Raw genomic sequence first — 26,502 nt, forward strand, 5'->3', positions numbered from 1 at the left:
GTGTGTCATGTGACAGAGGTGGAGAAGGAGTTGGGCAAGAAAGGGAAGAAGGTGGTGCTGGGCCCCATGCAGCAGGCTCCACAACTGCCCACCAAGACCAGGACCCTCCGTAGGAACGTGGACCGAGATGGAGACAGCCCTGGTGAGACTCGCCTAACACACCCCTCTTCTCAATGCATTGCACCCTTAAGTGTTTTTAACCCATATTTAACAGATGTCAAAAGAGCTTTGGGACAATTTATTGAGTGTTCAATTGATGATATGCATGTCTGTGTGTTCACCCAGACGCCTTGGAGCCAGAGGTGGCCGTGTCCCCCATGCTCCCCAGAAAAGAGCGTCCGTTCCTGGACAGCAACCTGAACGAGGACGACCGCCTGCTGCCCAAAGACAAGGACAAGTCCCGCAACAGCCTCTTCAACCTCATCAAGAAGAAGAAGAAGACGGCGCCTGCCCCGCCCAAACGCAGCAGCTCTTTCAGGGAGATGGACGGACACCCGGAGAGACGGGGACTGGCGCCTGACCACCGAGACGACTTTAACAACGGCAACTTCAGTGATACACATACCAACGATCCCAACAAGGTTCTGGGTGCTAACAACAATGGGGCAGGAGGCATTACCAATGGGGCGCCCACCTACCCGGGCCCCTTGTTCCCCCCTCAGCATGCCAGGAAGAAGTGTACGCCGGTGGTGCCCAGTGTAAGTGGTAAGACTGCCACCACTCCACCCAGCGAGGAGGATATAGTATCTAACTCGAAACGTTTCCTGCGCTCCTCCTCGGCCTCCAGCATGTCCCCAGGCTCGGATCGCTCTGAGTGGAAGTCAGTCACGCTGCCCCGCGACCTGCACAAAGGCCATTTTGACTCGGGCACCTTCGGGGGGAAGCCCGCCCTGCCCCGCAAGAGGGCCAACGAGAAGCCAGAGATCAGCATCCCTCGCATGGGCACCCTCACCCCCCCACCCCGCCTGCCCAAGAAGACAGAGGATCCATCAGATGAGGTGTTTAAGGACGCGGAGTCCAGCCCCCTGACGCCCAAGCTTAGTAGGAGGCTTCCAGGGCAGGGGGTAGACAGCTCCAAGACCAGCGCCCTGCAGGCCGAGCTGCTCAAGCCCAACGTGTTTCCCACTCTGGGGGCAGCTGGGGACGAGTGCAGGGCCCGCCGCCACAAACACAACCTGGACTCCTCCGGTCCCAGGGAGAGAGGCAAGTTCCAGAAGCCCAAGCCTGCTCCCCCTCCACCCCCGCCCTCCAGTGCCAAGTCAGGCAAGATCTCCCGTAGCCCCACTCAGGAGCTCCCCTCTCCCACAGACACCAAAGCCAAGGCCTCAGACTCCCACAACCCATCCAGCCCCAGTGACCAAGCTCGCTCTCTCCTGGAGGGCCACAAGAAACTCAGCCTCAGCACCTCCTCTAAACCACAGCCGTCAAAGACCTCCTCTTCCTCAGTGTCTGGCTCCACCTCCAGCCCCCTGGGCTTCTCCTCCCTCACCTCCCCAGGAGACCAGACCTCTCCCACAGCCTTCATCCCCCTCATGAACACCCGCCGCTCCCTGAGGAAGACGCGTGCACCCCCAGAGCGCCAGCCCAACTCTGCCATCACCAGGGAGATGGTCCTGGAGGGCACGGAGCTGCTGCGTGCCGCCATCGGACGCAACTCTGAGCAGACTGGCAGCCACAGTGCCGTGCTGGAGGCGGGCAAGAACCTGTCCAAGTACTGCGTCAGCTACGTGGAGTCCATCCAGCAGATGAGGAACAAGTTTGCCTTCCGCGAGGCCATCAACAAACTGGAGAGTAGCCTGCGCGAGCTGCAGATCTGCCCTGCTGCCACTGGGGGCACCAGCGGAGCACAGCAGGACTTCAGCAAGCTGCTCTCATCTGTCAAAGAGATCAGTGACATCGTTCAGAGGTAGCGGAGAGGCCACACTGACTGAAAGAAAAAGCTGAACTTTAATGAACCTCCCCCTTCTCTCTCACTGCATGTAATGTTCCATAGTCGTGTCTCCTACACTGTGGTCATGCTGAACTCACGTTGAGGTGGAGCGCAGGGCATGCTGCAGTGCCCCTGGACAGTTTGAGCATGATGCACACTTCGGAGAAATAGATGTTATGCAGCCTTACAGGATGTCGGAGGACACTTCAAACACTAGACTGTGGTTACCGTGCTCAGAATCAAAGGAACCTTATTCAGATGTTTGAGTTTTTCCTCATGTGTTTTGACTGAAAGCCTTAACCAGAGAGGCCTGGGCCCAATTCTGCATCACGTCACCTTTTCATCAATCATTTGTCTATCATGTCTTTTTTTATGATACAATAGACAAAAAGCATATCACATTCCTTTCCTGGCAGAGTTGCAAATGTGCCACAAACTTAAAGCCTTAAATGGCTGAGGATGCCTTCCAGCTCTGTGGAGACAAACAGCCAAACGTCTTGTTCCATCCAGAAATAATGGGGAGTGTCTCTCCACCTCATTTACCGTTTTCCCCTCAGCTTGCGACCCTTCATGGCAGATCTCTGTGGTGTGATATGAATGGTGAAAATGTGACTGTCAGTATTGAGTTTGAATGGATGCTAGTAGCAGTAATGCAGCACTGTGCCATAGAGGGAAGAAGCAAAGTGAGCAGGAAGACTACCTGGGAACATTTTGTTTATGTTTAAGATCTGAATAGAGTGCCTTAAAAAACACTGGCTTTGGGAATTACGGTGATAAACTAAAATAGCGCAATATGGCCTTATAAATACTTATGTGGATGAGGCAAATTGTAATGTTTCTCCTTCAGGCAGGCATATGACTGTCATATACTGAACACTACTGGAGAGGGACCAGGGAACTCCAACGGATTTGAATGTTGTTTCCATCTTGTCCTCGACTGACCATTTTATTACATTCAACACACGCCACTTACAAACCTCACAAAAGCCTTCTGTAGTTGGATGGACATCATGTTTTAATGTATGGAGGATGCATAACCAGATATACAGTGAGAAACTGACCATTTGTTGATTATAGGACAGTTATTTCTTACCAAACCAATGAAATGCCACTGTGTTGTGCTGTTCCCCACACCCTTGCCCTGACTGACTGCAATGCCTGAGGACAGAATCAACCTGAAGCTGCCTTTACTTCATGGTACTGTTCATGTATTTTTTATTCCCCCCCATAAAAATCATGCCACTACTTTGATTTTTTTGTGTCCGAGCCACCTCACAATTTTAGACTTATTTTGCTTTCCTTTGTAAATACATATTTTCTCCCTGTAACTTTGGTGCAATTTTGCTACTTGAAACCCATCAATTGAATCTGTTCTTATTCTACTTACATGTTTACGTGCACAATGTGACAAGAATGACAAGCAGTACAACAGGTTATGTATAATGTATTTTCTGGCTAGAGCATTTTGTCAATGAAATCATATACACGCAAGAATGCATTTAAATGTTAACACAGCTCCTTCAAAATGTATACTTGTACGTTTCAGAACGTAGGAGGACCCAGACATTCCCACGCCCCAAAATTAAGACAGCAATGCATCATGTTACCATTGGTATATTAAAATGAGTTAGGGTGATGGCACCCTATCCCCTTAATAATCCCACCGACATTGGGGAGGGGACCACTATCAACGTAGAAGCAATCTTTCCATACTTTGGTCATAGTTTTATCCCATTTCATTAAACATTACACGGAGAGAAAAAACCTAACAGTGACATTCTCCACTCCACCTGCTACAAGCAAGAGTTGAGTGGAATCGACAAAGCACTAGTTTGAACACTTCATCCTCAGTCTCTGAAGAAACAAAACGATGGAACCACCAAGTAGCACTATTGAGTAGAGGGAGTCTGTCCAAACATTTATTCATAGAAACTATGGGCTCAATTCAATCGAATCCACATAGCGGTTGTTTTGACGGTGTGGAGGTTTAACTGCATTAGAGCTGTCAAATCCACAAGCGGCTCCGGGCATTATACATAAAGCGGGAATTGCCATTGGCTACACAGAGCTGCATTAAGATGCTTGTTTAGAAGTTCATACATTGGAATGTGAGAAGTAATCTACACCTTGATTTGGCTGATTGAAATTAATCCTAATTTGAGTTATTTATAGCCAACACTTTCTCATTATGAACTTTGATGGGATGGGTGTGGCGTCATGACAATGATCAAGGGTACCTGCTCACTGATTTGACAGCTCCAAAACATCAGCTATGCTTTTAGTCTGCCATCACTGGCTAACGTTACAGAATTCCCAAGCATGAAATAAACATGCTGAGATGTGTGTATCTTCAATCTCTGGGTTGACCAATCCTCCAAATAGCATGGTCACCTACAGAAATTGAGCTTGAAAAGATTCCGAATAACTATTTCCATTTGGGGCCGTTCTGGTGGGGCATGTTGCTTGGTGTTACTATACAAGCCTGTGAGGAGAGTGGGCTGGGGTGAGGGACCACAGGTGTAGGGTTAAGATGGAATAGGGTAAGCTGATCGCAGCAGGTAGCCTAGTGGTTAGAGCGTTGGGCCAGTAACCGAAAGGCTGCTAGTTCAAATCCCTGAGCGACTAGTTGAAAATAAATCTATCAATCTGTCTTTGAGCAAGGCACTCAACCCTAATTGCTCCAGGATCCCTGGCTGTGACACCACTCTGAGGGTGTCTCCGGGGTAGTGGGATATACAACAAAATAACATTTCCATTTCACACTTGTACATGTAAGAAACAGAACAAATATAAAACAGCCCCAATTTGACTTTTGTTTTTAAATCCTAGCTCTGGATTTAAGGGGCAACATCTACCTTTTTTCACCAGCACCCCTGTGTTACACCAGTTACCATGTTTTACACAAAAATATCACCATATTGTAAAACAGTTTATTTGACAGCAGTATGTAGCGCAGCAAAGAAAAGATTAAACAGTAATAATATTAACCATAAGGCAACAAACGACAAAGAAAATGCTGGTAAGGACAGACAGATTCTATTGATATGGTCTGGGGGGGAAGAGGAGGAAGTTGGTGCAATGAAACTGATGATCTGAAGGAATCCTTCCCCATAAAGGAAAACGTGTTTTGTTTTCTTAAGTGTCATTAACATAATTAAAGAAATCCCTGCACAGACACACTGTAGTGGCAGGAAAACACCCAGAGCCTTTCCTGTGACGTCATATAGGGAGAAAGACAAGTAGGTCGAGGCGTTTCAGGGGAATTCCAGGTCTCTTGGGCTTTAAAGTGTCTCTCTACTACACTAGTGTTGCCACTCTGAGGTGTAATGTAGAACACCATTAGAGGGATTCCATCTCTGCCTAGTATCAGAGCTTTACCATAAGGACCAGGGGGCTTTGGGTAGAGACAGTGGATACCTGTTCTAGACCAGGTTCAACAACTGGACCACGCACGCACACACAAACACACACACACACCGCTAATAGTGATCAGTAGCGGGCCGCGTCATACATTACATTTCTCTCACTAACCATCTCCTCCCCCGGAAGAGACCAAGCCATCGAGGGAAATATTTTACTCATACACATTTCAGTTCAATTAAAATAGTCCTAGATCATTAAACCATGCAGGAGTGATGCAGGGGGAGAGATGCGGAGAGAGTGTCTAGATAACTCATTGTCAGTGGATGTTAGACTATACAGGCTTGGTAGGTTTCAGATGTGCTAGATGAGACTTGATTGATAATATAGTAGAAGCTATAAAAGGAAACATTAAAAAAAGTATTTCTTCAGGTTTACCCATCTGTGTCAGTAAACCATGTATTTATACATGGAACTGGAATCCCATGGCAGATGAGGAGGAAGAGGAAGAGAAAGACGTGAAGACGACCATGTGAAAAGGTGGAGGAGGATGCACAGACAGGAAAAGGAATGAGAATAACGAGGGAGGCAGAGGGACGTACACTACTACACAACCCAGCCAACCCATCCTTGTTCCCTCCCTCCATCCGTGCCCCACCCTCATGCAGTCCCAGTGGAGTGGGGAGGGGATGATGGAGGATGAGGAAAGAGAGGGGGAGGGAGGGGGGTGGAGAAGGACACAGAGAGAGGCGTTGGTCATTAGCAGCCGCAGCCTTCCCTCTGGGGCTGTGGTTCGTTGGATAGTGGGCCTCCCTGGGGGGCAGAGGGCTTGTGTTGGACACCAGACTCTGCAGCGTTCAGGTCCAGACTGCCGTCCTGGATGTTCTGGTAGATCTTCTTAGCCGCCTCCAGAAAGGCATCCTCCACGTTCTCACCCCTGGGGAGAGGACACCCAGTCAGTCACACGGTTAGGAACACAGTCAGTCAGTCACACGGTTAGGAACACAGTCAGTCACACGGCGGGGCATTTCAGCACATTGAAAATGGGAGGTAAAAGCAGGCAGAACGTACAGAGGTCAGTTAACTTACGTTTTGGCGCTGGCTTCCAGGAATAAGAGACCTGTAAGAAGGAATGGAGTCAGACTAATGCAGTTCCCCAACCACCCTGCTCACTCATCGCTCTCCTTCTATGAATGTCCTCATGTCTTTTGCACTCCGTGCATGAATGCATGTGCCATTTCCTCCTCCTTCACCTCTCTTCCTCCCTCTATCAGAGACAAGTTGCTATTTTTCATCCCTCCATATCTGGAGGAGTCTGTTCTTCCCCACGCCCCTCTTGCTCTCCTTCCAATCACCAATCAGCATTCTGTTTGATCCGTGGTAGAGCCGCATTACAGCGCAATTCACATTTAAAGGTCTTTTCTAATTGAGCCGGAATCTGCAGCGTTTACCTTGAATGCTGTAATATTGCCTAAAAAAGCTGCGTTGTCGAAATTCACAATCAGGTTGAATTGCAACTCAAGTGAGAGTGTGGGGCATTATCACACAGTCAATTCCATAGGGAGGGATAGAGAGAGATTGAGTTTTACTCATCTTCCATCTCTCTCAATCCTTCTCGGTCTCATGGAGTCGGAGGGTGTTTCCGACTCACCGTTCTCCTCAGCAAACTGCTTGGCCTCCTCATACGTCACGTCCCTCTGGGCTTCCAGGTCTGCTTTGTTACCTATAAGAATGATCACCTGGGGGAGGAGAGACCGACTCAGTCAGTCCTCCAGGTACCAAACACATCAACATCCTCACTACTCACCTATAGGCAGAAGACTACATGATTCAGCTCGCTCACTTTACCCAGTGTCTTAGAAAGAGAGGTCTTATAACTTATTATTGGTGTGAAAAATGGATTTAGCAATATATACTGTATCGGCTAAACACCATGAAAGATCCAGGTATTACTATACCATTTCCAATGCATCTGGGCACTAGTCATGTATCCTTTTCCAACGTGAGACTCTGTCTGAGTACAAACTAGGTGACTGAGTTTAGGATGTTGCCTTTGTATAAACACCCTAAAAGCATATTCTGCACTGTAAATGAAAGCAGGTTGATTTGGCCATAATACATTTTGTCAAAATCCAATTTAGAGATGCACAGGGCTCTAGGACATCAAACACACTGGGTGTGCTGCAGTAGTCAACATCACACAAGATGAGAGAGAGAGAGCGCGCGCGAGAGAGACAAGATGAGAGAGAGCGCGAGAGAGAGCGCGAGAGAGACAAGATGAGAGAGAGAGAGAGAGAGCGCGAGAGAGACAAGATGAGAGAGAGAGAGAGAGAGCGCGAGAGAGACAAGATGAGAGAGAGAGAGAGAGAGAGCGCGAGAGAGACAAGATGAGAGAGAGAGAGAGAGAGCGCGAGAGAGACAAGATGAGAGAGAGAGAGAGAGAGCGCGAGAGAGACAAGATGAGAGAGAGAGAGAGAGAGCGCGAGAGAGACAAGATGAGAGCGAGAGAGAGAGAGCGCGAGAGAGACAAGATGAGAGAGAGAGAGAGAGAGCGCGAGAGAGACAAGATGAGAGAGAGAGAGAGAGAGAGCGCGAGAGAGACAAGATGAGAGAGAGAGAGAGAGAGAGCGCGAGAGAGACAAGATGAGAGAGAGAGAGAGAGAGAGCGCGAGAGAGACAAGATGAGAGAGAGAGAGAGAGCGCGAGAGAGACAAGATGAGAGAGAGAGAGCCGAGAGAGACAGATGAGAGAGAGACCGAGAGAGCAAGATGAGAGAGAGAGAGAGAGAGCGCGAGAGAGACAAGATGAGAGAGAGAGAGAGAGAGCGCGAGAGAGACAAGATGAGAGAGAGAGAGCGCGAGAGAGACAAGATGAGAGAGAGAGAGCGCGAGAGAGACAAGATGAGAGAGAGAGAGAGACAAGATGAGAGAGCGCGAGAGAGACAAGATGAGAGAGAGAGAGAGAGAGCGCGAGAGAGACAAGATGAGAGAGAGAGAGAGAGAGCGCGAGAGAGACAAGATGAGAGAGAGCGCGAGAGAGACAAGATGAGAGAGAGCGCGAGAGAGACAAGATGAGAGAGAGCGCGAGAGAGACAAGATGAGAGAGAGCGCGAGAGAGACAAGATGAGAGAGAGCGCGAGAGAGACAAGATGAGAGAGAGAGAGAGAGAGCGCGAGAGAGACAAGATGAGAGAGAGAGAGAGAGAGCGCGAGAGAGACAAGATGAGAGAGAGAGAGAGAGAGCGCGAGAGAGACAAGATGAGAGAGAGAGAGAGAGAGCGCGAGAGAGACAAGATGAGAGAGAGAGAGAGAGCGCGAGAGAGACAAGATGAGAGAGAGAGAGAGAGCGCGAGAGAGACAAGATGAGAGAGAGAGAGCGCGAGAGAGACAAGATGAGAGAGAGCGCGAGAGAGACAAGATGAGAGAGAGCGCGAGAGAGACAAGATGAGAGAGAGCCGAGAGAGAAGCGCCGCGGAGAGAGAGAGAGCGGAGAGAGAGAGAGAGAGCGCGCGAGAGAGACGAGAGAGAGAGCGCGAGAGAGACAAGATGAGAGAGAGAGAGAGAGAGAGGCGCGAGAGAGACAAGATGAGAGAGAGAGAGAGAGCGGCGAGAGAGACGAGAGAGAGAGAGAGAGCGCGAGAGGAGACGAGAGAGAGAGAGAGAGAGAGAGCCGCGAGAGAGAGAGCGCGAGAGAGAGAGCGCGAGAGAGAGAGCGCGAGAGAGAGAGCGAGAGAGAGCGTGAGAGAGAGCGCGAGAGAGAGAGAGCGCGAGAGAGACAAGATGAGAGAGAGAGAGAGAGCGCGAGAGAGACAAGATGAGAGAGAGCGCGAGAGAGACAAGATGAGAGAGAGAGAGAGCGCGAGAGAGACAAGATATGAGAGAGAGAGAGCGCGCGAGAGAGAACGAGAGAGAGAGAGAGCGCGAAGAGAGACAAGATGAGAGAGAGCGCGAGAGAGACCAAGATGAGAGAGGAGCGCGAGAGAGACAAGATGAGAGAGAGAGAGAGCGCGAGAGAGACAAGATATGAGAGAGAGAGCGCGCGAGAGAGACGAGAGAGAGAGAGAGAGAGCGCGAGAGAGACAAGATGAGAGAGAGAGAGAGCGCGAGAGAGACAAGATGAGAGAGAGAGAGAGCGCGAGAGAGACAGATGAGAGAAGAGCGCGCGAGAGAGACAAGGAGAGAGAGAGAGAGAGCGCGAGAGAGACAAGGAGAGAGAGAGAGAGAGCCGCGAGAGAGACAAGATGAGAGAGAGAGAGAGCGCGAGAGAGACAAGATGAGAGAGAGAGAGCGCGCGAGAGAGACAAGATGAGAGAGAGAGAGAGAGAGCGCGAGAGAGACAAGATGAGAGAGAGAGAGAGCGGCGAGAGAGACAAGATGAGAGAGAGAGAGAGAGAGAGAGAGAGAGAGAAGAGAGAGCGCGCGAGAGAGACAAGGAGAGAGAGAGAGAGCGCGANGAGAGAGAGAGCGCGAGAGAGACGAGCGCGAGAGAGAGAGCGCGAGAGAGAGACAAGATGAGAGAGAGAGAGAGCGCGAGAGAGACAAGATGAGAGAGGAGCGCAGAGAGACAAGATGAGAGAGAGAGAGCGCGAGAGAGACAAGATGAGAGAGAGAGAGAGAGCGCGAGAGAGACAAGATGAGAGAGAGAGAGAGAGCGCGAGAGAGACAAGATGAGAGAGAGAGAGAGCGCGAGAGAGACAAGATGAGAGAGAGAGAGAGCGCGAGAGAGACAAGATGAGAGAGAGAGAGCGCGAGAGAGACAAGATGAGAGAGAGAGAGAGAGCGCGAGAGAGACAAGATGAGAGAGAGAGAGCGCGAGAGAGACAAGATGAGAGAGAGAGAGAGAGAGCGCGAGAGAGACAAGATGAGAGAGGAGAGACCGCGAGAGAGACAAGATGAGAGAGAGAGAGCGAGAGAGAGACAAGTATGAGAGAGATCGAGGAGCGCGATGAGAGAGCGCGAGAGAGGACAAGATGAGAGAAGGAGAGAGAGCGCCCGAGAGAGACAAAGATGAGAGAGAGAGACAGCGCCCCGAGCAGAGACAAGCATGAGAGAGAGGAGGGCGCACGAGAGAGACAAGATGAGAGAGAGAGAGAGAGGAGCGCGAGAGAGGACAAGATGAGAGAGAGAGAGAGAGCGCGAGAGAGACAAGAATGAGAGAGAGAGAGAGAGAGCGCGCAGAGAGAGACCAAGATGAGAGAGACGAGAGCAGAGAGCGCGAGAGAGACAAGATGAGAGAGAGAGAGCGAGAGAGAGACCAAGATTGAGAGAGAGAGGAGAGAGCGAGAGAGAGGACAAGATGAGAGAGAGAGAGCGCGAGAGGAGAGCGCGGAGAGAGGACAAGATGAGAGAGAGCGAGAGATGAGCGCGGAGAGAGACAAGACTCGGAGAGAGAGAGAGAGAGCGCGAGAGAGACAAGAATGAGAGAGAGAGAGAGATGGACAGAGCGCGAGAGAGACAAGATGAGAGAGAGAGACGAGCGCGAGTAGACCAACATAGAGAGACAAGATGAGAGAGAGAGAGAGCGCGAGAGAGACAAGATGAGAGAGAGAGAGAGCGCGAGAGAGACAAGATGAGAGAGAGAGAGAGCGCGCGAGAGACAAGATGAGAGAGAGAGAGAGCGCGAGAGAGACAAGATGAGAGAGAGAGAGAGCGCGAGAGAGACAAGATGAGAGAGAGAGAGAGAGCGCGAGAGAGACAAGATGAGAGAGAGAGAGCGCGAGAGAGACAAGATGAGAGAGAGAGAGCGCGAGAGAGACAAGATGAGAGAGAGAGCGCGAGAGAGACAAGATGAGAGAGAGAGCGCGAGAGAGACAAGATGAGAGAGAGAGAGAGAGAGAGCGAGAGAGAGACAAGATGAGAGAGAGAGCGCGAGAGAGAGACAAGATGAGAGAGAGAGAGCGCGAGAGAGACAAGATGAGAGAGACAGATGAGAGAGAGCGCGAGAGAGAGCAAGATGAGAGAGAGAGAGCGACAAGATGAGAGAAGAGCGCGAGAGAGAGACAAGATGAGAGAGCGCGAGAGAGACAAGATGAGAGAGACAAGATGAGAGAGAGCGCAGAGAGAGACAAGATGAGAGAGAGAGCGACAAGATGGAGAGAGAGCGCGAGAGCGACAAGATGAGAGAGAGCGCGAGAGAGACAAGATGAGAGAGAGCGCGAGAGAGACAAGATGAGAGAGAGCGCGAGAGAGACAAGATGAGAGAGAGCGCGAGAGAGACAAGATGAGAGAGAGCGCGAGAGACAAGATGAGAGAGAGCGCGAGAGAGACAAGATGAGAGAGAGCGCGAGAGGAGACAAGATGAGAGAGAGCGCTGAGAGAGACAAGATGAGAGAGAGCGCGAGAGAGACAAGATGAGAGAGAGCGCCGAGAGAGACAAGATGAGAGAGAGCGCGAGAGAGAGCGAGAGCGCGAGAGAGACAAGATGAGAGAGAGCGCGAGAGAGAGCGAGATGCGCGCGAGAGAGAGAGCGCGAGAGAGACAAGATGAGAGAGAGCGCGAGAGCGACAAGATGAGAGAGAGCGCGAGAGAGACAAGATGAGAGAGAGCGCGAGAGAGACAAGATGAGAGAGAGCGCGAGAGAGACAAGATGAGAGCGACAAGATGAGAGAGAGCGCGAGAGCGACAAGATGAGAGAGAGCGCGAGAGCGACAAGATGAGAGAGAGCGCGAGCGCGACAAGATGAGAGAGAGCGCGAAGAGCGACAAGATGAGAGAGAGCGCGAGAGCGACAAGATGAGAGAGAGCGCGAGAGCGACAAGATGAGAGAGAGCGCGAGAGCGACAAGATGAGAGAGAGCGCGAGAGCGACAAGATGAGAGAGAGCGCGAGAGCGACAAGATGAGAGAGAGCGAGAGAGAGCGCGAGAGAGACAAGATGAGAGCGACAAGATGAGAGAGAGCGCGACAAGATGAGAGAGAGCGCGAGAGAGACAAGATGAGAGAGAGAGAGCGAGAGAGACAAGATGAGAGAGAGAGAGCGAGAGAGACAAGATGAGAGAGAGAGAGCGAGAGAGACAAGATGAGAGAGAGAGCGAGAGAGACAAGATGAGAGAGAGAGCGAGAGAGACAAGATGAGAGAGAGCGCGAGAGAGACAAGATGAGAGAGAGCGCGAGAGAGACAAGATGAGAGAGCGCGCGAGAGAGACAAGATGAGAGAGAGCGCGAGAGAGACAAGATGAGAGAGAGAGCGAGAGAGAGCGCGAGAGACAAGATGAGAGAGAGAGCGCGAGAGACAAGATGAGAGAGAGAGCGCGAGAGACAAGATGAGAGAGAGAGAGAGAGAGCGAGAGAGACAAGATGAGAGAGAGAGCGAGAGCGAGAGCGAGCGACAAGATGAGAGAGAGCGAGAGACAAGATGAGAGAGAGCGAGAGACAAGATGAGAGAGAGCGAGAGACAAGATGAGAGACGTTTCACTGTAATAGTCAAGGTGTAAACTTGGCAGTAGAAAATCTTAACAGTATATTTGACCTCTCAGCTTCCCTATCAAATCTAAAAATCTCAAATAGAAAACCGAAGAAAATTAACAATAATGACAAATGGTTTGATGAAGAATGCAAAAATCTAAGAAAGAAATTGAGAAACCTGTCCAACCAAAAACATAAAGACCCGGAAAACCTGAGTCTCCGCCTTCACTATGGTGAATCACTAAAACAATACAGATTTACACTACGGAAAAAGAAGGAACAGCACGTCAGAAATCAGCTCAATGTAATTGAAGAATCCATAGACTAACCACTTCTGGGAAAATTGGAAAACACTAAACAAACAACACGAAGAATTATCTATCCAAAATGGAGATGTATGGGTAAACCACTTCTCCAATCTTTTTGGCTCTATAACAAAGAATAAAGAGCAAAAACATATACATGATCAAATACAGATCTTAGAATCAACTATTAAAGACTACCAGAACCCACTGGATTCTCCAATTACATTGAATGAGTTACAGGACAAAATATAAAACCCTCCAACCCAAAAAGGCCTGTGGTGTTGATGGTATCCTCAATGAAATGATCAAATATACAGACAACAAATTCCAATTGGCTATACTAAAACTCTTTAACATCATCCTTAGCTCTGGCATCTTCCCCAATATTTGGAACCAAGGACTGATCACCCCAATCCACAAAAGTGGAGACAAATTTGACCCCAATAACTACCGTGGAATATGCGTCAACAGTAACCTTGGGAAAATCCTCTGCATTATCATTAACAGCAGACTCATACATTTCCTCAATGAAAACAATGTACTGAGCAAATGTCAAATTGGCTTTATACCAAATTACCGTACAACAGACCATGTATTCACCCTGCACACCCTAATTGACAACCAAACAAACCTAAATAAAGGCAAAGTCTTCTCATGCTTTGTTGATTTCAAAAAAGCCTTTGACTCAATTTGGCATGAGGGTCTGCTATACAAACTGATGGAAAGTGGTGTTGGGGGTAAATCATACGACATTATAAAATCCATGTACACAAACAACAAGTGTGCGGTTAAAATTGGCAAAAAACACACACATTTCTTCACACAGGGTCGTGGGGTTAGACAGGGATGCAGCTTAAGCCCCACCCTCTTCAACATATATATCAACGAATTGGCGCGGGCACTAGAAAAGTCTGCAGCACCCGGCCTCACCCTACTAGAATCCGAAGTCAAATGTCTGCTGTTTGCTGATGATCTGGTGCTTCTGTCACCAACCAAGGAGGGCCTACAACAGCACCTAGATCTTATGCACAGATTCTGTCAGACCTGGGCCCTGACAGCAAATCTCAGTAAGACCAAAATAATGGTGTTCCAAAAAAGGTCCAGTCACCAGGACCACAAATACAAATTCCATCTAGACACTGTTGCCCTAGAGCACACAAAAAACTATACATACCTTGGCCTAAACATCAGCGCCACAGGTAACTTCCACAAAGCTGTGAACGATCTGAGAGACAAGGCAAGAAGGGCATTCTATGCCATCAAAAGGAACATAAATTTCAACATACCAATTAGGATTTGGCTAAAAATACTTGAATCAGTCATAGAGCCCATTGCCCTTTATGGTTGTGAGGTCTGGGGTCCGCTCACCAACCAAGACTTCACAAAATGGGACAAACACCAAATTGAGACTCTGCACGCAGAATTCTGCAAAAATATCCTCCGTGTACAACGTAGAACACCAAATAATGCATGCAGAGCAGAATTAGGCCAATACCCACTAATTATCAAAATCTAGAAAAGAGCCGTTAAATTCTATAACCACCTAAAAGGAAGCGATCCCCAAACCTTCCACAACAAAGCCATCACCTACAGAGAGATGAACCTGGAGAAGAGTCCCCTAAGCAAGCTGGTCCTGGGGCTCTGTTCACAAACAAAAACACACCCTACAGAGCCCCAGGACAGCAGCACAATTAGACCCAACCAAATCATGAGAAAACAAAAAGATAATTACTTGACACATTGGAAAGAATTAACAGAAAAACAGAGCAAACTAGAATGCTATTTGGCCCTACACAGAGAGTACACAGCGGCAGAATACCTGACCACTGTGACTGACCCAAAATTAAGGAAAGCTTTGACTACGTACAGACTCAGTGAGCATAGCCTTGCTTGAGAAAGGCCGACGTAGGCAGACATGGCTCTCAAGAGAAGACAGGCTATGTGCACACTGCCCACAAAATGAGGTGGAAACTGAGGTGCACTTCCTAACCTCCTGCCCAATGTATGATCATATTAGAGAGACATATTTCCCTCAGATTACACAGATACACAAAGAATTCGAAAACAAATCCAATTTAGAAAAACTCCCATATCTACTGGGTGAAATTCCACAGTGTGCCATCACAGCAGCAAGATTTGTGACCTGTTGCCACAAGAAAAGGGCAACCAGTGAAGAACACACACCATTGTAAATACAACCCATATTTATGCTTATTTATTTTATCTTGTGTCCTTTACCATTTGTACATTGTTAAAACACTGTATATATAATATGACATTTGTAATGTCTTTATTGTTTTGAAACTTGTATGTGTAATGTTTACTGTTAATTTTTATTGTTAATTTGACTTTATATATTATCTACCTCACTTGCTTTGGCAATGTTAACACATGTTTCCCATGCCAATAAAGCACCCTTGAATTGAATTGAATTGAGAGAGAGAGCGAGCGACACACACAAGGCGAGCGAGAGACACACAAGGCGAGCGAGACACACACAAGGCGAGAGAGAGCGAGCGAGCGCGAGAGAGAGACAGACAGAGACAGAGAGAGCGGGAGCGCGAGAGACAGAGAGAGCGGGAGCTCGAGAGAGAGAGAGAGAGCGGGAGCGCGAGAGAGAGAGAGAGCGGGAGCGCGAGAGAGAGAGAGAGAGCGCGAGAGAGAGAGCGCGAGAGAGAGCGCGAGAGAGAGAGCGCGAGAGAGAGAGCGCGAGAGAGAGAGCGCGAGAGAGAGAGCGCGAGAGAGAGAGCGCGAGAGAGAGAGCGCGAGAGAGCGCGAGAGAGAGCGCGAGAGAGCGCGAGAGAGAGAGCGAGAGAGAGCGCGAGACACAAGGCGAGAGAGAGAGAGAGACACAAGGCGAGAGAGAGAGAGAGACACAAGGCGAGAGAGAGAGAGAGAGACAAGGCGAGAGAGAGAGAGAGCGCGAGAGAGAGAGCGAGAGAGAGCGCGAGAGAGAGCGCGAGAGAGAGCGCGAGAGAGAGCGCGAGAGAGAGCGCGAGACACACAAGGTGAGAGAGAGCGCGAGACACACAAGGTGAGAGAGAGCGAGAGACACACAAGGTGAGAGAGAGTGTTAAGAGAGTCAGACAGGAAGCCAGAGGAGCAGTGTGAAACCATGCTTACAGTATTGGGGTTGGTGAGGTTTCTGGCGTCAGTCAGCCAGCTGCTGAGGTGGTTGTATGTGCTTCTCCTGTGGCACACACAGAAGAGGACATTAGTTACCATGGGACAAAACAGATTGTGCCACATCCTAAGTGGGATCAAAGGTGCGGCGGTGAGATATGGCGACATGCATGTGGACCTGTATCTAAAACCTTTCATTAATAGAAAAGACGTTCTGACATTAGTTCTTAGTCTGAGGCAAAATTACAGTTTGCGAAAACGGGAGGGCAACAGGATGCAGACTCCATGTTTGCTCAGGTAGAGGGGGGGGCACTTTAAGGTATCGGTCTCTTTTCCTCTCATACTCAAATGTAGGCCTCCAGACACAGACCAATGTTAATTCCAGACAGATGATCTGAAAAGGGTGTGTTGTGTATTGTAGAACAGACTGTGTGTGTGTGTGTGTGTGTGTGTGTGTGTGTGTGTGTGTGTGTGTACCTGGTGATGTCGTAGACCATGAGTGTGTGTGTGTGTGTGTGTGTGTGTGTGTACCTGGTGATGTCGTAGACCATGAGTGTGTGTGTGTGTGTGTGTGTGTGTGTGTGTGTGTCTGGTGATGTCGTAGACCATGAGTGTGTGTGTGTGTGTGTGTGTGTGTGTGTGTCTGGTGATGTCGTAGACCATGAGTGTGTGTGTGTGTGTCTGGTGATGTCGTAGACCGTGTGTGTGTGTGTGTGTGTGTGTGTGTGTGTCTGGTGATGTCGTAGACCGTGTGTGTGTGTGTGTGTGTGTGTGTGTCTGGTGATGTCGTAGACCATGAGTGTGTGTGTGTGTGTGTGTCTGGTGATGTCGTAGACCATGAGTGTGTGTGTGTGTGTGTGTGTGTCTGGTGATGTCGTAGACCATGAGTGTGTGTGTGTGTGTGTGTCTAGTGATGTCGTAGACCATGAGTGTGTGTGTGTGTGTGTGTCTGGTGATGTCGTAGACCATGAGTGTGTGTGTGTGTGTGTGTCTGGTGATGTCGTAGACCATGAGTGTGTGTGTGTGTGTGTGTGTGTCTGGTGATGTCGTAGACCATGAGTGTGTGTGTGTGTGTGTGTGTGTCTGGTGATGTCGTAGACCATGAGTGTGTGTGTGTGTGTGTTCGTAGACCATGATTGTGTGTGTGTCTGGTGATGTCGTAGACCATGAGTGTGTGTGTGTGTGTGTCTGGTGATGTCGTAGACCATGAGTGGGTGTGTGTGTGTGTGTGTGTGTCTGGTGATGTCGTAGACCATGAGTGGGTGTGTGTGTGTGTGTGTGTGTGTCTGGTGATGTCGTAGACCATGAGTGGGTGTGTGTGTGTGTGTGTGTGTGTCTGGTGATGTCGTAGACCATGAGTGTGTGTGTGTGTGTGTCTGGTGATGTCGTAGACCATGAGTGTGTGTGTGTGTGTGTGTGTGTGTGTGTGTGTGTCTGGTGATGTCGTAGACCATGAGTGTGTGTGTGTGTGTGTGTGTGTGTGTGTGTGTGTGTGTGTGTACCTGGTGATGTCGTAGACCATGAGTGTGTGTGTGTGTACCTGGTGATGTCGTAGACCATGAGTGTGTGTGTGTGTGTGTGTGTCTGGTGATGTCGTAGACCATGAGTGTGTGTGTGTGTGTGTGTGTGTCTGGTGATGTCGTAGACCATGAGTGTGTGTGTGTGTGTGTGTGTGCCTGGTGATGTCGTAGACCATGAGTGTGTGTGTGTGTGTGTGTGTGTACCTGGTGATGTCGTAGACCATGAGTGTGTGTGTGTGTGTGTGTGTGTACCTGGTGATGTCGTAGACCATGAGTGTGTGTGTGTGTGTGTGTGTACCTGGTGATGTCGTAGACCATGAGTGTGTGTGTGTGTGTGTGTGTACCTGGTGATGTCGTAGACCATGAGTGTGTGTGTGTGTGTGTGTGTACCTGGTGATGTCGTAGACCATGAGTGTGTGTGTGTGTGGTGTGTGTACCTGGTGATGTCGTAGACCATGAGTGTGTGTGTGTGTGTGTGTGTACCTGGTGATGTCGTAGACCATGAGTGTGTGTGTGTGTGTGTGTGTACCTGGTGATGTCGTAGACCATGAGTGTGTGTGTGTGTGTGTGTGTACCTGGTGATGTCGTAGACCATGAGTGTGTGTGTGTGTGTGTGTGTACCTGGTGATGTCGTAGACCATGAGTGTGTGTGTGTGTGTGTGTGTACCTGGTGATGTCGTAGACCATGAGTGTGTGTGTGTGTGTGTGTACCTGGTGATGTCGTAGACCATGAGTGTGTGTGTGTGTGTGTACCTGGTGATGTCGTAGACCATGAGTGTGTGTGTGGTGTGTGTACCTGGTGATGTCGTAGACCATGAGTGTGTGTGTGTGTGTGTACCTGGTGATGTCGTAGACCATGAGTGTGTGTGTGTGTGTGTACCTGGTGATGTCGTAGACCATGAGTGTGTGTGTGTGTGTGTACCTGGTGATGTCGTAGACCATGAGTGTGTGTGTGTGTGTGTACCTGGTGATGTCGTAGACCATGAGTGTGTGTGTGTGTGTGTACCTGGTGATGTCGTAGACCATGAGTGTGTGTGTGTACCTGGTGATGTCGTAGACCATGAGTGTGTGTGTGTGTGTGTACCTGGTGATGTCGTAGACCATGAGTGTGTGTGTGTGTGTGTACCTGGTGATGTCGTAGACCATGAGTGTGTGTGTGTGTGTGTACCTGGTGATGTCGTAGACCATGAGTGTGTGTGTGTGTGTGTACCTGGTGATGTCGTAGACCATGAGTGTGTGTGTGTGTGTGTACCTGGTGATGTCGTAGACCATGAGTGTGTGTGTGTGTGTGTACCTGGTGATGTCGTAGACCATGAGTGTGTGTGTGTGTGTGTGTGTCTGGTGATGTCGTAGACCATGAGTGTGTGTGTGTGTGTGTGTGTGTGTGTGTGTGTGTGTGTGTGTGTGTACCTGGTGATGTCGTAGACCATGAGTGTGTGTGTGTGTGTGTGTGTGTACCTGGTGATGTCGTAGACCATGAGTGTGTGTGTGTACCTGGTGATGTCGTAGACCATGAGTGTGTGTGTCTGGTGATGTCGTAGACCATGAGTGTGTGTGTGTGTGTGTGTACCTGGTGATGTCGTAGACCATGAGTGTGTGTGTGTGTGTGTGTGTGTGTGTCTGGTGATGTCGTAGACCATGAGTGTGTGTGTGTGTGTGTGTGTGTGTCTGGTGATGTCGTAGACCATGAGTGTGTGTGTGTGTGTGTGTGTGTGTCTGGTGATGTCGTAGACCATGAGTGTGTGTGTGTGTGTGTGTGTGTGTCTGGTGATGTCGTAGACCATGAGTGTGTGTGTGTGTGTGTGTGTGTGTCTGGTGATGTCGTAGACCATGAGTGTGTGTGTGTGTGTGTGTGTGTGTCTGGTGATGTCGTAGACCATGAGTGTGTGTGTGTGTGTGTGTGTGTGTGTGTGTGGTGATGTCGTAGACCATGAGTGTGTGTGTGTGTGTGTTGTGTGTGTACCTGGTGATGTCGTAGACCATGAGTGTGTGTGTGTGTGTGTACCTGGTGATGTCGTAGACCATGAGTGTGTGTGTGTGTGTGTGTACCTGGTGATGTCGTAGACCATGAGTGTGTGTGTGTGTGTGTGTACCTGGTGATGTCGTAGACCATGAGTGTGTGTGTGTGTGTGTGTACCTGGTGATGTCGTAGACCATGAGTGTGTGTGTGTGTGTGTGTACCTGGTGATGTCGTAGACCATGAGTGTGTGTGTGTGTGTGTACCTGGTGATGTCGTAGACCATGAGTGTGTGTGTGTGTGTGTGTACCTGGTGATGTCGTAGACCATGAGTGTGTGTGTGTGTGTGTGTGTGTGTGTACCTGGTGATGTCGTAGACCATGAGTGTGTGTGTGTGTGTGTACCTGGTGATGTCGTAGACCATGAGTGTGTGTGTGTGTGTGTGTACCTGGTGATGTCGTAGACCATGAGTGTGTGTGTGTGTGTGTGTGTGTACCTGGTGATGTCGTAGACCATGAGTGTGTGTGTGTGTGTACCTGGTGATGTCGTAGACCATGAGTGTGTGTGTGTGTGTACCTGGTGATGTCGTAGACCATGAGTGTGTGTGTGTGTGTGTGTGTGTGCCTGGTGATGTCGTAGACCATGAGTGTGTGTGTGTGTGTGTGTCTGGTGATGTCGTAGACCATGTGTGTGTGTGTGTGTGTGTGTACCTGGTGATGTCGTAGACCATGAGTGTGTGTGTGTGTGTGTGTGTACCTGGTGATGTCGTAGACCATGAGTGTGTGTGTGTGTGTGTGTCTGGTGATGTCGTAGACCATGAGTGTGTGTGTGTGTGTGTGTCTGGTGATGTCGTAGACCATGAGTGTGTGTGTGTGTGTGTGTCTGGTGATGTCGTAGACCATGAGTGTGTGTGTGTGTGTGTGTGTCTGGTGATGTCGTAGACCATGAGTGTGTGTGTGTGTGTGTGTGTCTGGTGATGTCGTAGACCATGAGTGTGTGTGTGTGTACCTGGTGATGTCGTAGACCATGAGTGTGTGTGTGTGTGTGTGTGTGTGTGTGTGTGTGTGTGTCTGGTGATGTCGTAGACCATGAGTGTGTGTGTGTGTGTGTGTACCTGGTGATGTCGTAGACCATGAGTGTGTGTGTGTGTGTGTGTACCTGGTGATGTCGTAGACCATGAGTGTGTGTGTGTGTGTGTGTGTCTGGTGATGTCGTAGACCATGAGTGTGTGTGTGTGTGTGTGTACCTGGTGATGTCGTAGACCATGAGTGTGTGTGTGTGTGTACCTGGTGATGTCGTAGACCATGAGTGTGTGTGTGTGTGTGTGTGTGTGTACCTGGTGATGTCGTAGACCATGAGTGTGTGTGTGTGTGTGTGTGTGTGTACCTGGTGATGTCGTAGACCATGAGTGTGTGTGTGTGTGTGTGTGTGTGTACCTGGTGATGTCGTAGACCATGAGTGTGTGTGTGTGTGTGTGTGTGTGTACCTGGTGATGTCGTAGACCATGAGTGTGTGTGTGTGTGTGTGTGTGTGTACCTGGTGATGTCGTAGACCATGAGTGTGTGTGTGTGTGTGTGTGTGTACCTGGTGATGTCGTAGACCATGAGTGTGTGTGTGTGTGTGTGTGTGTACCTGGTGATGTCGTAGACCATGAGTGTGTGTGTGTGTGTGTGTGTGTACCTGGTGATGTCGTAGACCATGAGTGTGTGTGTGTGTGTGTGTGTGTACCTGGTGATGTCGTAGACCATGAGTGTGTGTGTGTGTGTGTGTACCTGGTGATGTCGTAGACCATGAGTGTGTGTGTGTGTGTGTGTGTGTGTGTGTGTGTGTGTCTGGTGATGTCGTAGACCATGAGTGTGTGTGTGTGTGTACCTGGTGATGTCGTAGACCATGAGAGTGTGTGTGTGTGTGTGTGTGTACCTGGTGATGTCGTAGACCATGAGAGTGTGTGTGTGTGTGTGTGTGTACCTGGTGATGTCGTAGACCATGAGAGTGTGTGTGTGTACCTGGTGATGTCGTAGACCATGAGAGTGTGTGTGTGTGTGTGTGTACCTGGTGATGTCGTAGACCATGAGAGTGTGTGTGTGTGTGTGTGTACCTGGTGATGTCGTAGACCATGAGAGTGTGTGTGTGTGTGTGTGTGTGTGTGTGTGTACCCGGTGATGTCGTAGACCATGAGTGTGTGTGTGTGTGTGTACCTGGTGATGTCGTAGACCATGAGATTGTGTGTGTGTGTGTGTGTACCTGGTGATGTCGTAGACCATGAGAGTGTGTGTGTGTGTACCTGGTGATGTCGTAGACCATGAGAGTGTGTGTGTGTGTGTGTACCTGGTGATGTCGTAGACCATGAGAGTGTGTGTGTGTGTGTGTACCTGGTGATGTCGTAGACCATGAGAGTGTGTGTGTGTGTGTGTACCTGGTGATGTCGTAGACCATGAGAGTGTGTGTGTGTGTGTACCTGGTGATGTCGTAGACCATGAGAGTGTGTGTGTGTGTGTGTACCTGGTGATGTCGTAGACCATGAGAGTGTGTGTGTGTGTGTGTGTACCTGGTGATGTCGTAGACCATGAGAGTGTGTGTGTGTGTGTGTACCTGGTGATGTCGTAGACCATGAGAGTGTGTGTGTGTGTGTGTACCTGGTGATGTCGTAGACCATGAGAGAGTGTGTGTGTGTGTGTACCTGGTGATGTCGTAGACCATGAGAGAGTGTGTGTGTGTGTGTGTGTGTGTGTACCTGGTGATGTCGTAGACCATGAGAGAGTGTGTGTGTGTGTGTGTGTGTGTACCTGGTGATGTCGTAGACCATGAGAGTGTGTGTGTGTGTGTGTGTACCTGGTGATGTCGTAGACCATGAGAGAGTGTGTGTGTGTGTGTGTGTACCTGGTGATGTCGTAGACCATGAGAGAGTGTGTGTGTGTGTGTGTGTACCTGGTGATGTCGTAGACCATGAGAGAGTGTGTGTGTGTGTGTGTGTACCTGGTGATGTCGTAGACCATGAGAGAGTGTGTGTGTTTGTGTGTGTACCTGGTGATGTCGTAGACCATGAGAGAGTGTGTGTGTGTGTGTGTGTGTGTACCTGGTGATGTCGTAGACCATGAGAGAGTGTGTGTGTGTGTGTGTGTGTGTACCTGGTGATGTCGTAGACCATGAGAGAGTGTGTGTGTGTGTGTGTACCTGGTGATGTCGTAGACCATGAGAGAGTGTGTGTGTGTGTGTGTGTGTGTACCTGGTGATGTCGTAGACCATGAGAGAGTGTGTGTGTGTGTGTGTGTGTGTACCTGGTGATGTCGTAGACCATGAGAGAGTGTGTGTGTGTGTGTGTGTGTGTACCTGGTGATGTCGTAGACCATGAGAGAGTGTGTGTGTGTGTGTGTGTGTGTGTGTGTGTACCTGGTGATGTCGTAGACCATGAGAGAGTGTGTGTGTGTGTGTGTGTGTACCTGGTGATGTCGTAGACCATGAGAGAGAGAGTGTGTGTGTGTGTGTACCTGGTGATGTCGTAGACCATGAGAGAGTGTGTGTGTGTGTGTGTGTACCTGGTGATGTCGTAGACCATGAGAGAGTGTGTGTGTGTGTGTGTGTACCTGGTGATGTCGTAGACCATGAGAGAGAGTGTGTGTGTGTGTGTGTACCTGGTGATGTCGTAGACCATGAGAGAGAGTGTGTGTGTGTGTGTACCTGGTGATGTCGTAGACCATGAGAGAGAGTGTGTGTGTGTGTGTGTGTGTACCTGGTGATGTCGTAGACCATGAGAGAGTGTGTGTGTGTGTGTGTGTGTGTACCTGGTGATGTCGTAGACCATGAGAGAGAGTGTGTGTGTGTGTGTGTGTACCTGGTGATGTCGTAGACCATGAGAGAGTGTGTGTGTGTGTGTGTGTACCTGGTGATGTCGTAGACCATGAGAGAGTGTGTGTGTGTGTGTGTGTACCTGGTGATGTCGTAGACCATGAGAGAGTGTGTGTGTGTGTGTGTGTGTGTGTACCTGGTGATGTCGTAGACCATGAGAGAGTGTGTGTGTGTGTGTGTGTGTGTACCTGGTGATGTCGTAGACCATGAGAGAGAGTGTGTGTGTGTGTGTGTACCTGGTGATGTCGTAGACCATGAGAGAGTGTGTGTGTGTGTGTGTGTACCTGGTGATGTCGTAGACCATGAGAGAGTGTGTGTGTGTGTGTGTGTACCTGGTGATGTCGTAGACCATGAGAGAGTGTGTGTGTGTGTGTGTGTACCTGGTGATGTCGTAGACCATGAGAGAGAGTGTGTGTGTGTGTGTGTGTGTACCTGGTGATGTCGTAGACCATGAGAGAGAGTGTGTGTGTGTGTGTGTGTGTACCTGGTGATGTCGTAGACCATGAGAGAGAGTGTGTGTGTGTGTGTGTGTGTACCTGGTGATGTCGTAGACCATGAGAGAGAGAGAGTGTGTGTGTGTGTGTGTGTGTGTGTACCTGGTGATGTCGTAGACCATGAGAGAGAGTGAGTGTGTGTGTGTGTGTGTGTACCTGGTGATGTCGTAGACCATGAGAGAGAGTGTGTGTGTGTGTGTGTGTGTGTACCTGGTGATGTCGTAGACCATGAGAGAGAGTGTGTGTGTGTGTGTGTGTGTGTGTGTACCTGGTGATGTCGTAGACCATGAGAGAGAGTGTGTGTGTGTGTGTGTGTGTACCTGGTGATGTCGTAGACCATGAGAGAGAGTGTGTGTGTGTGTGTACCTGGTGATGTCGTAGACCATGAGAGAGAGTGTGTGTGTGTGTGTGTGTGTACCTGGTGATGTCGTAGACCATGAGAGAGTGTGTGTGTGTGTGTGTGTGTGTGTACCTGGTGATGTCGTAGACCATGAGAGAGAGTGTGTGTGTGTGTGTGTGTGTACCTGGTGATGTCGTAGACCATGAGAGAGTGTGTGTGTGTGTGTGTGTGTGTGTGTGTACCTGGTGATGTCGTAGACCATGAGAGAGTGTGTGTGTGTGTGTGTGTGTGTACCTGGTGATGTCGTAGACCATGAGAGAGAGTGTGTGTGTGTGTGTGTGTGTACCTGGTGATGTCGTAGACCATGAGAGAGTGTGTGTGTGTGTGTGTGTACCTGGTGATGTCGTAGACCATGAGAGAGTGTGTGTGTGTGTGTGTGTGTGTACCTGGTGATGTCGTAGACCATGAGAGAGTGTGTGTGTGTGTGTGTACCTGGTGATGTCGTAGACCATGAGAGAGTGTGTGTGTACCTGGTGATGTCGTAGACCATGAGAGAGTGTCTGTGTGTACCTGGTGATGTCGTAGACCATGAGAGAGTGTCTGTGTGTACCTGGTGATGTCGTAGACCATGAGAGAGTGTGTGTGTGTGTGTGTGTGTGTGTGTGTGTGTGTGTGTGTGTGTACCTGGTGATGTCGTAGACCATGAGAGTGTGTGTGTGTGTGTGTGTACCTGGTGATGTCGTAGACCATGAGAGTGTGTGTGTGTGTGTGTGTGTACCTGGTGATGTCGTAGACCATGAGAGTGTGTGTGTGTGTGTGTGTGTACCTGGTGATGTCGTAGACCATGAGAGTGTGTGTGTGTGTGTGTGTGTACCTGGTGATGTCGTAGACCATGAGAGTGTGTGTGTGTGTGTGTGTGTGTGTGTACCCGGTGATGTCGTAGACCATGAGAGTGTGTGTGTGTGTGTACCCGGTGATGTCGTAGACCATGAGAGTGTGTGTGTGTGTACCTGGTGATGTCGTAGACCATGAGAGTGTGTGTGTGTGTGTGTGTACCTGGTGATGTCGTAGACCATGAGAGTGTGTGTGTGTGTGTGTGTGTGTGTACCTGGTGATGTCGTAGACCATGAGAGTGTGTGTGTGTGTGTGTGTGTGTACCTGGTGATGTCGTAGACCATGAGAGTGTGTGTGTGTGTGTGTGTGTGTACCTGGTGATGTCGTAGACCATGAGAGTGTGTGTGTGTGTACCTGGTGATGTCGTAGACCATGAGAGTGTGTGTGTGTGTGTACCTGGTGATGTCGTAGACCATGAGAGTGTGTGTGTGTGTGTGTGTACCTGGTGATGTCGTAGACCATGAGAGTGTGTGTGTGTGTGTGTACCTGGTGATGTCGTAGACCATGAGTGTGTGTGTGTGTGTACCTGGTGATGTCGTAGACCATGAGTGTGTGTGTGTGTGTACCTGGTGATGTCGTAGACCAAGAGTGTGTGTGTGTGTGTGTGTGTGTGTGTGTGTACCTGGTGATGTCGTAGACCATGAGAGTGTGTGTGTGTGTGTGTGTGTACCTGGTGATGTCGTAGACCATGAGAGAGCGTGTGTGTGTGTGTGTGTGTACCTGGTGATGTCGTAGACCATGAGAGAGCGTGTGTGTGTGTGTGTGTACCTGGTGATGTCGTAGACCATGAGAGAGTGTGTGTGTGTGTGTGTGTGTGTGTACCTGGTGATGTCGTAGACCATGAGAGAGTGTGTGTGTGTGTACCTGGTGATGTCGTAGACCATGAGAGAGTGTGTGTGTGTGTGTGTGTGTACCTGGTGATGTCGTAGACCATGAGAGAGTGTGTGTGTGTGTGTGTACCTGGTGATGTCGTAGACCATGAGAGAGTGTGTGTGTGTGTGTGTGTACCTGGTGATGTCGTAGACCATGAGAGAGTGTGTGTGTGTGTGTGTGTACCTGGTGATGTCGTAGACCATGAGAGAGTGTGTGTGTGTGTGTGTGTACCTGGTGATGTCGTAGACCATGAGAGAGTGTGTGTGTGTGTGTGTGTACCTGGTGATGTCGTAGACCATGAGAGAGTGTGTGTGTGTGTGTGTGTACCTGGTGATGTCGTAGACCATGAGAGAGTGTGTGTGTGTGTGTGTGTACCTGGTGATGTCGTAGACCATGAGAGAGTGTGTGTGTGTGTGTGTGTACCTGGTGATGTCGTAGACCATGAGAGAGTGTGTGTGTGT

The 26,502-nt window shown here is 49.5% G+C and overlaps 2 protein-coding genes across 4 annotated transcripts in view; one reads left to right on the top strand and one right to left on the bottom strand.

Annotated features, from left to right (window-relative positions):
* LOC109879859 (tyrosine-protein kinase ABL1) overlaps positions 1-3,175 on the top strand; it is a 69,770-nt gene extending 66,595 nt beyond the window's left edge. For all 3 annotated transcript variants that reach the window (XM_020472035.2, XM_031803146.1, XM_020472036.2), the window contains 2 exons: positions 17-142; positions 286-3,175. In XM_020472035.2, coding sequence (XP_020327624.1) covers positions 17-142; positions 286-1,910 — 1,751 coding nt within the window. In that variant the 3' untranslated portion in view covers positions 1,911-3,175. The remainder of the gene's footprint in view (positions 1-16; positions 143-285) is intronic.
* The window catches only part of LOC109879861 (ras-related protein Rab-14), a 41,751-nt gene continuing 18,173 nt past the window's right edge, over positions 2,925-26,502 (bottom strand). The window contains exons 5-8 of the mRNA XM_031803148.1: positions 16,118-16,184; positions 6,942-7,029; positions 6,380-6,410; positions 2,925-6,227 (exon numbers count right to left, since the gene is read on the bottom strand). Of these exons, the coding sequence (XP_031659008.1) occupies positions 6,050-6,227; positions 6,380-6,410; positions 6,942-7,029; positions 16,118-16,184 (364 nt within the window). The 3' untranslated portion in view covers positions 2,925-6,049. The remainder of the gene's footprint in view (positions 6,228-6,379; positions 6,411-6,941; positions 7,030-16,117; positions 16,185-26,502) is intronic.

Source organism: Oncorhynchus kisutch, linkage group LG23 (assembly GCF_002021735.2).
Source record: "Oncorhynchus kisutch isolate 150728-3 linkage group LG23, Okis_V2, whole genome shotgun sequence".
Lineage (NCBI taxonomy): Eukaryota > Metazoa > Chordata > Actinopteri > Salmoniformes > Salmonidae > Oncorhynchus > Oncorhynchus kisutch.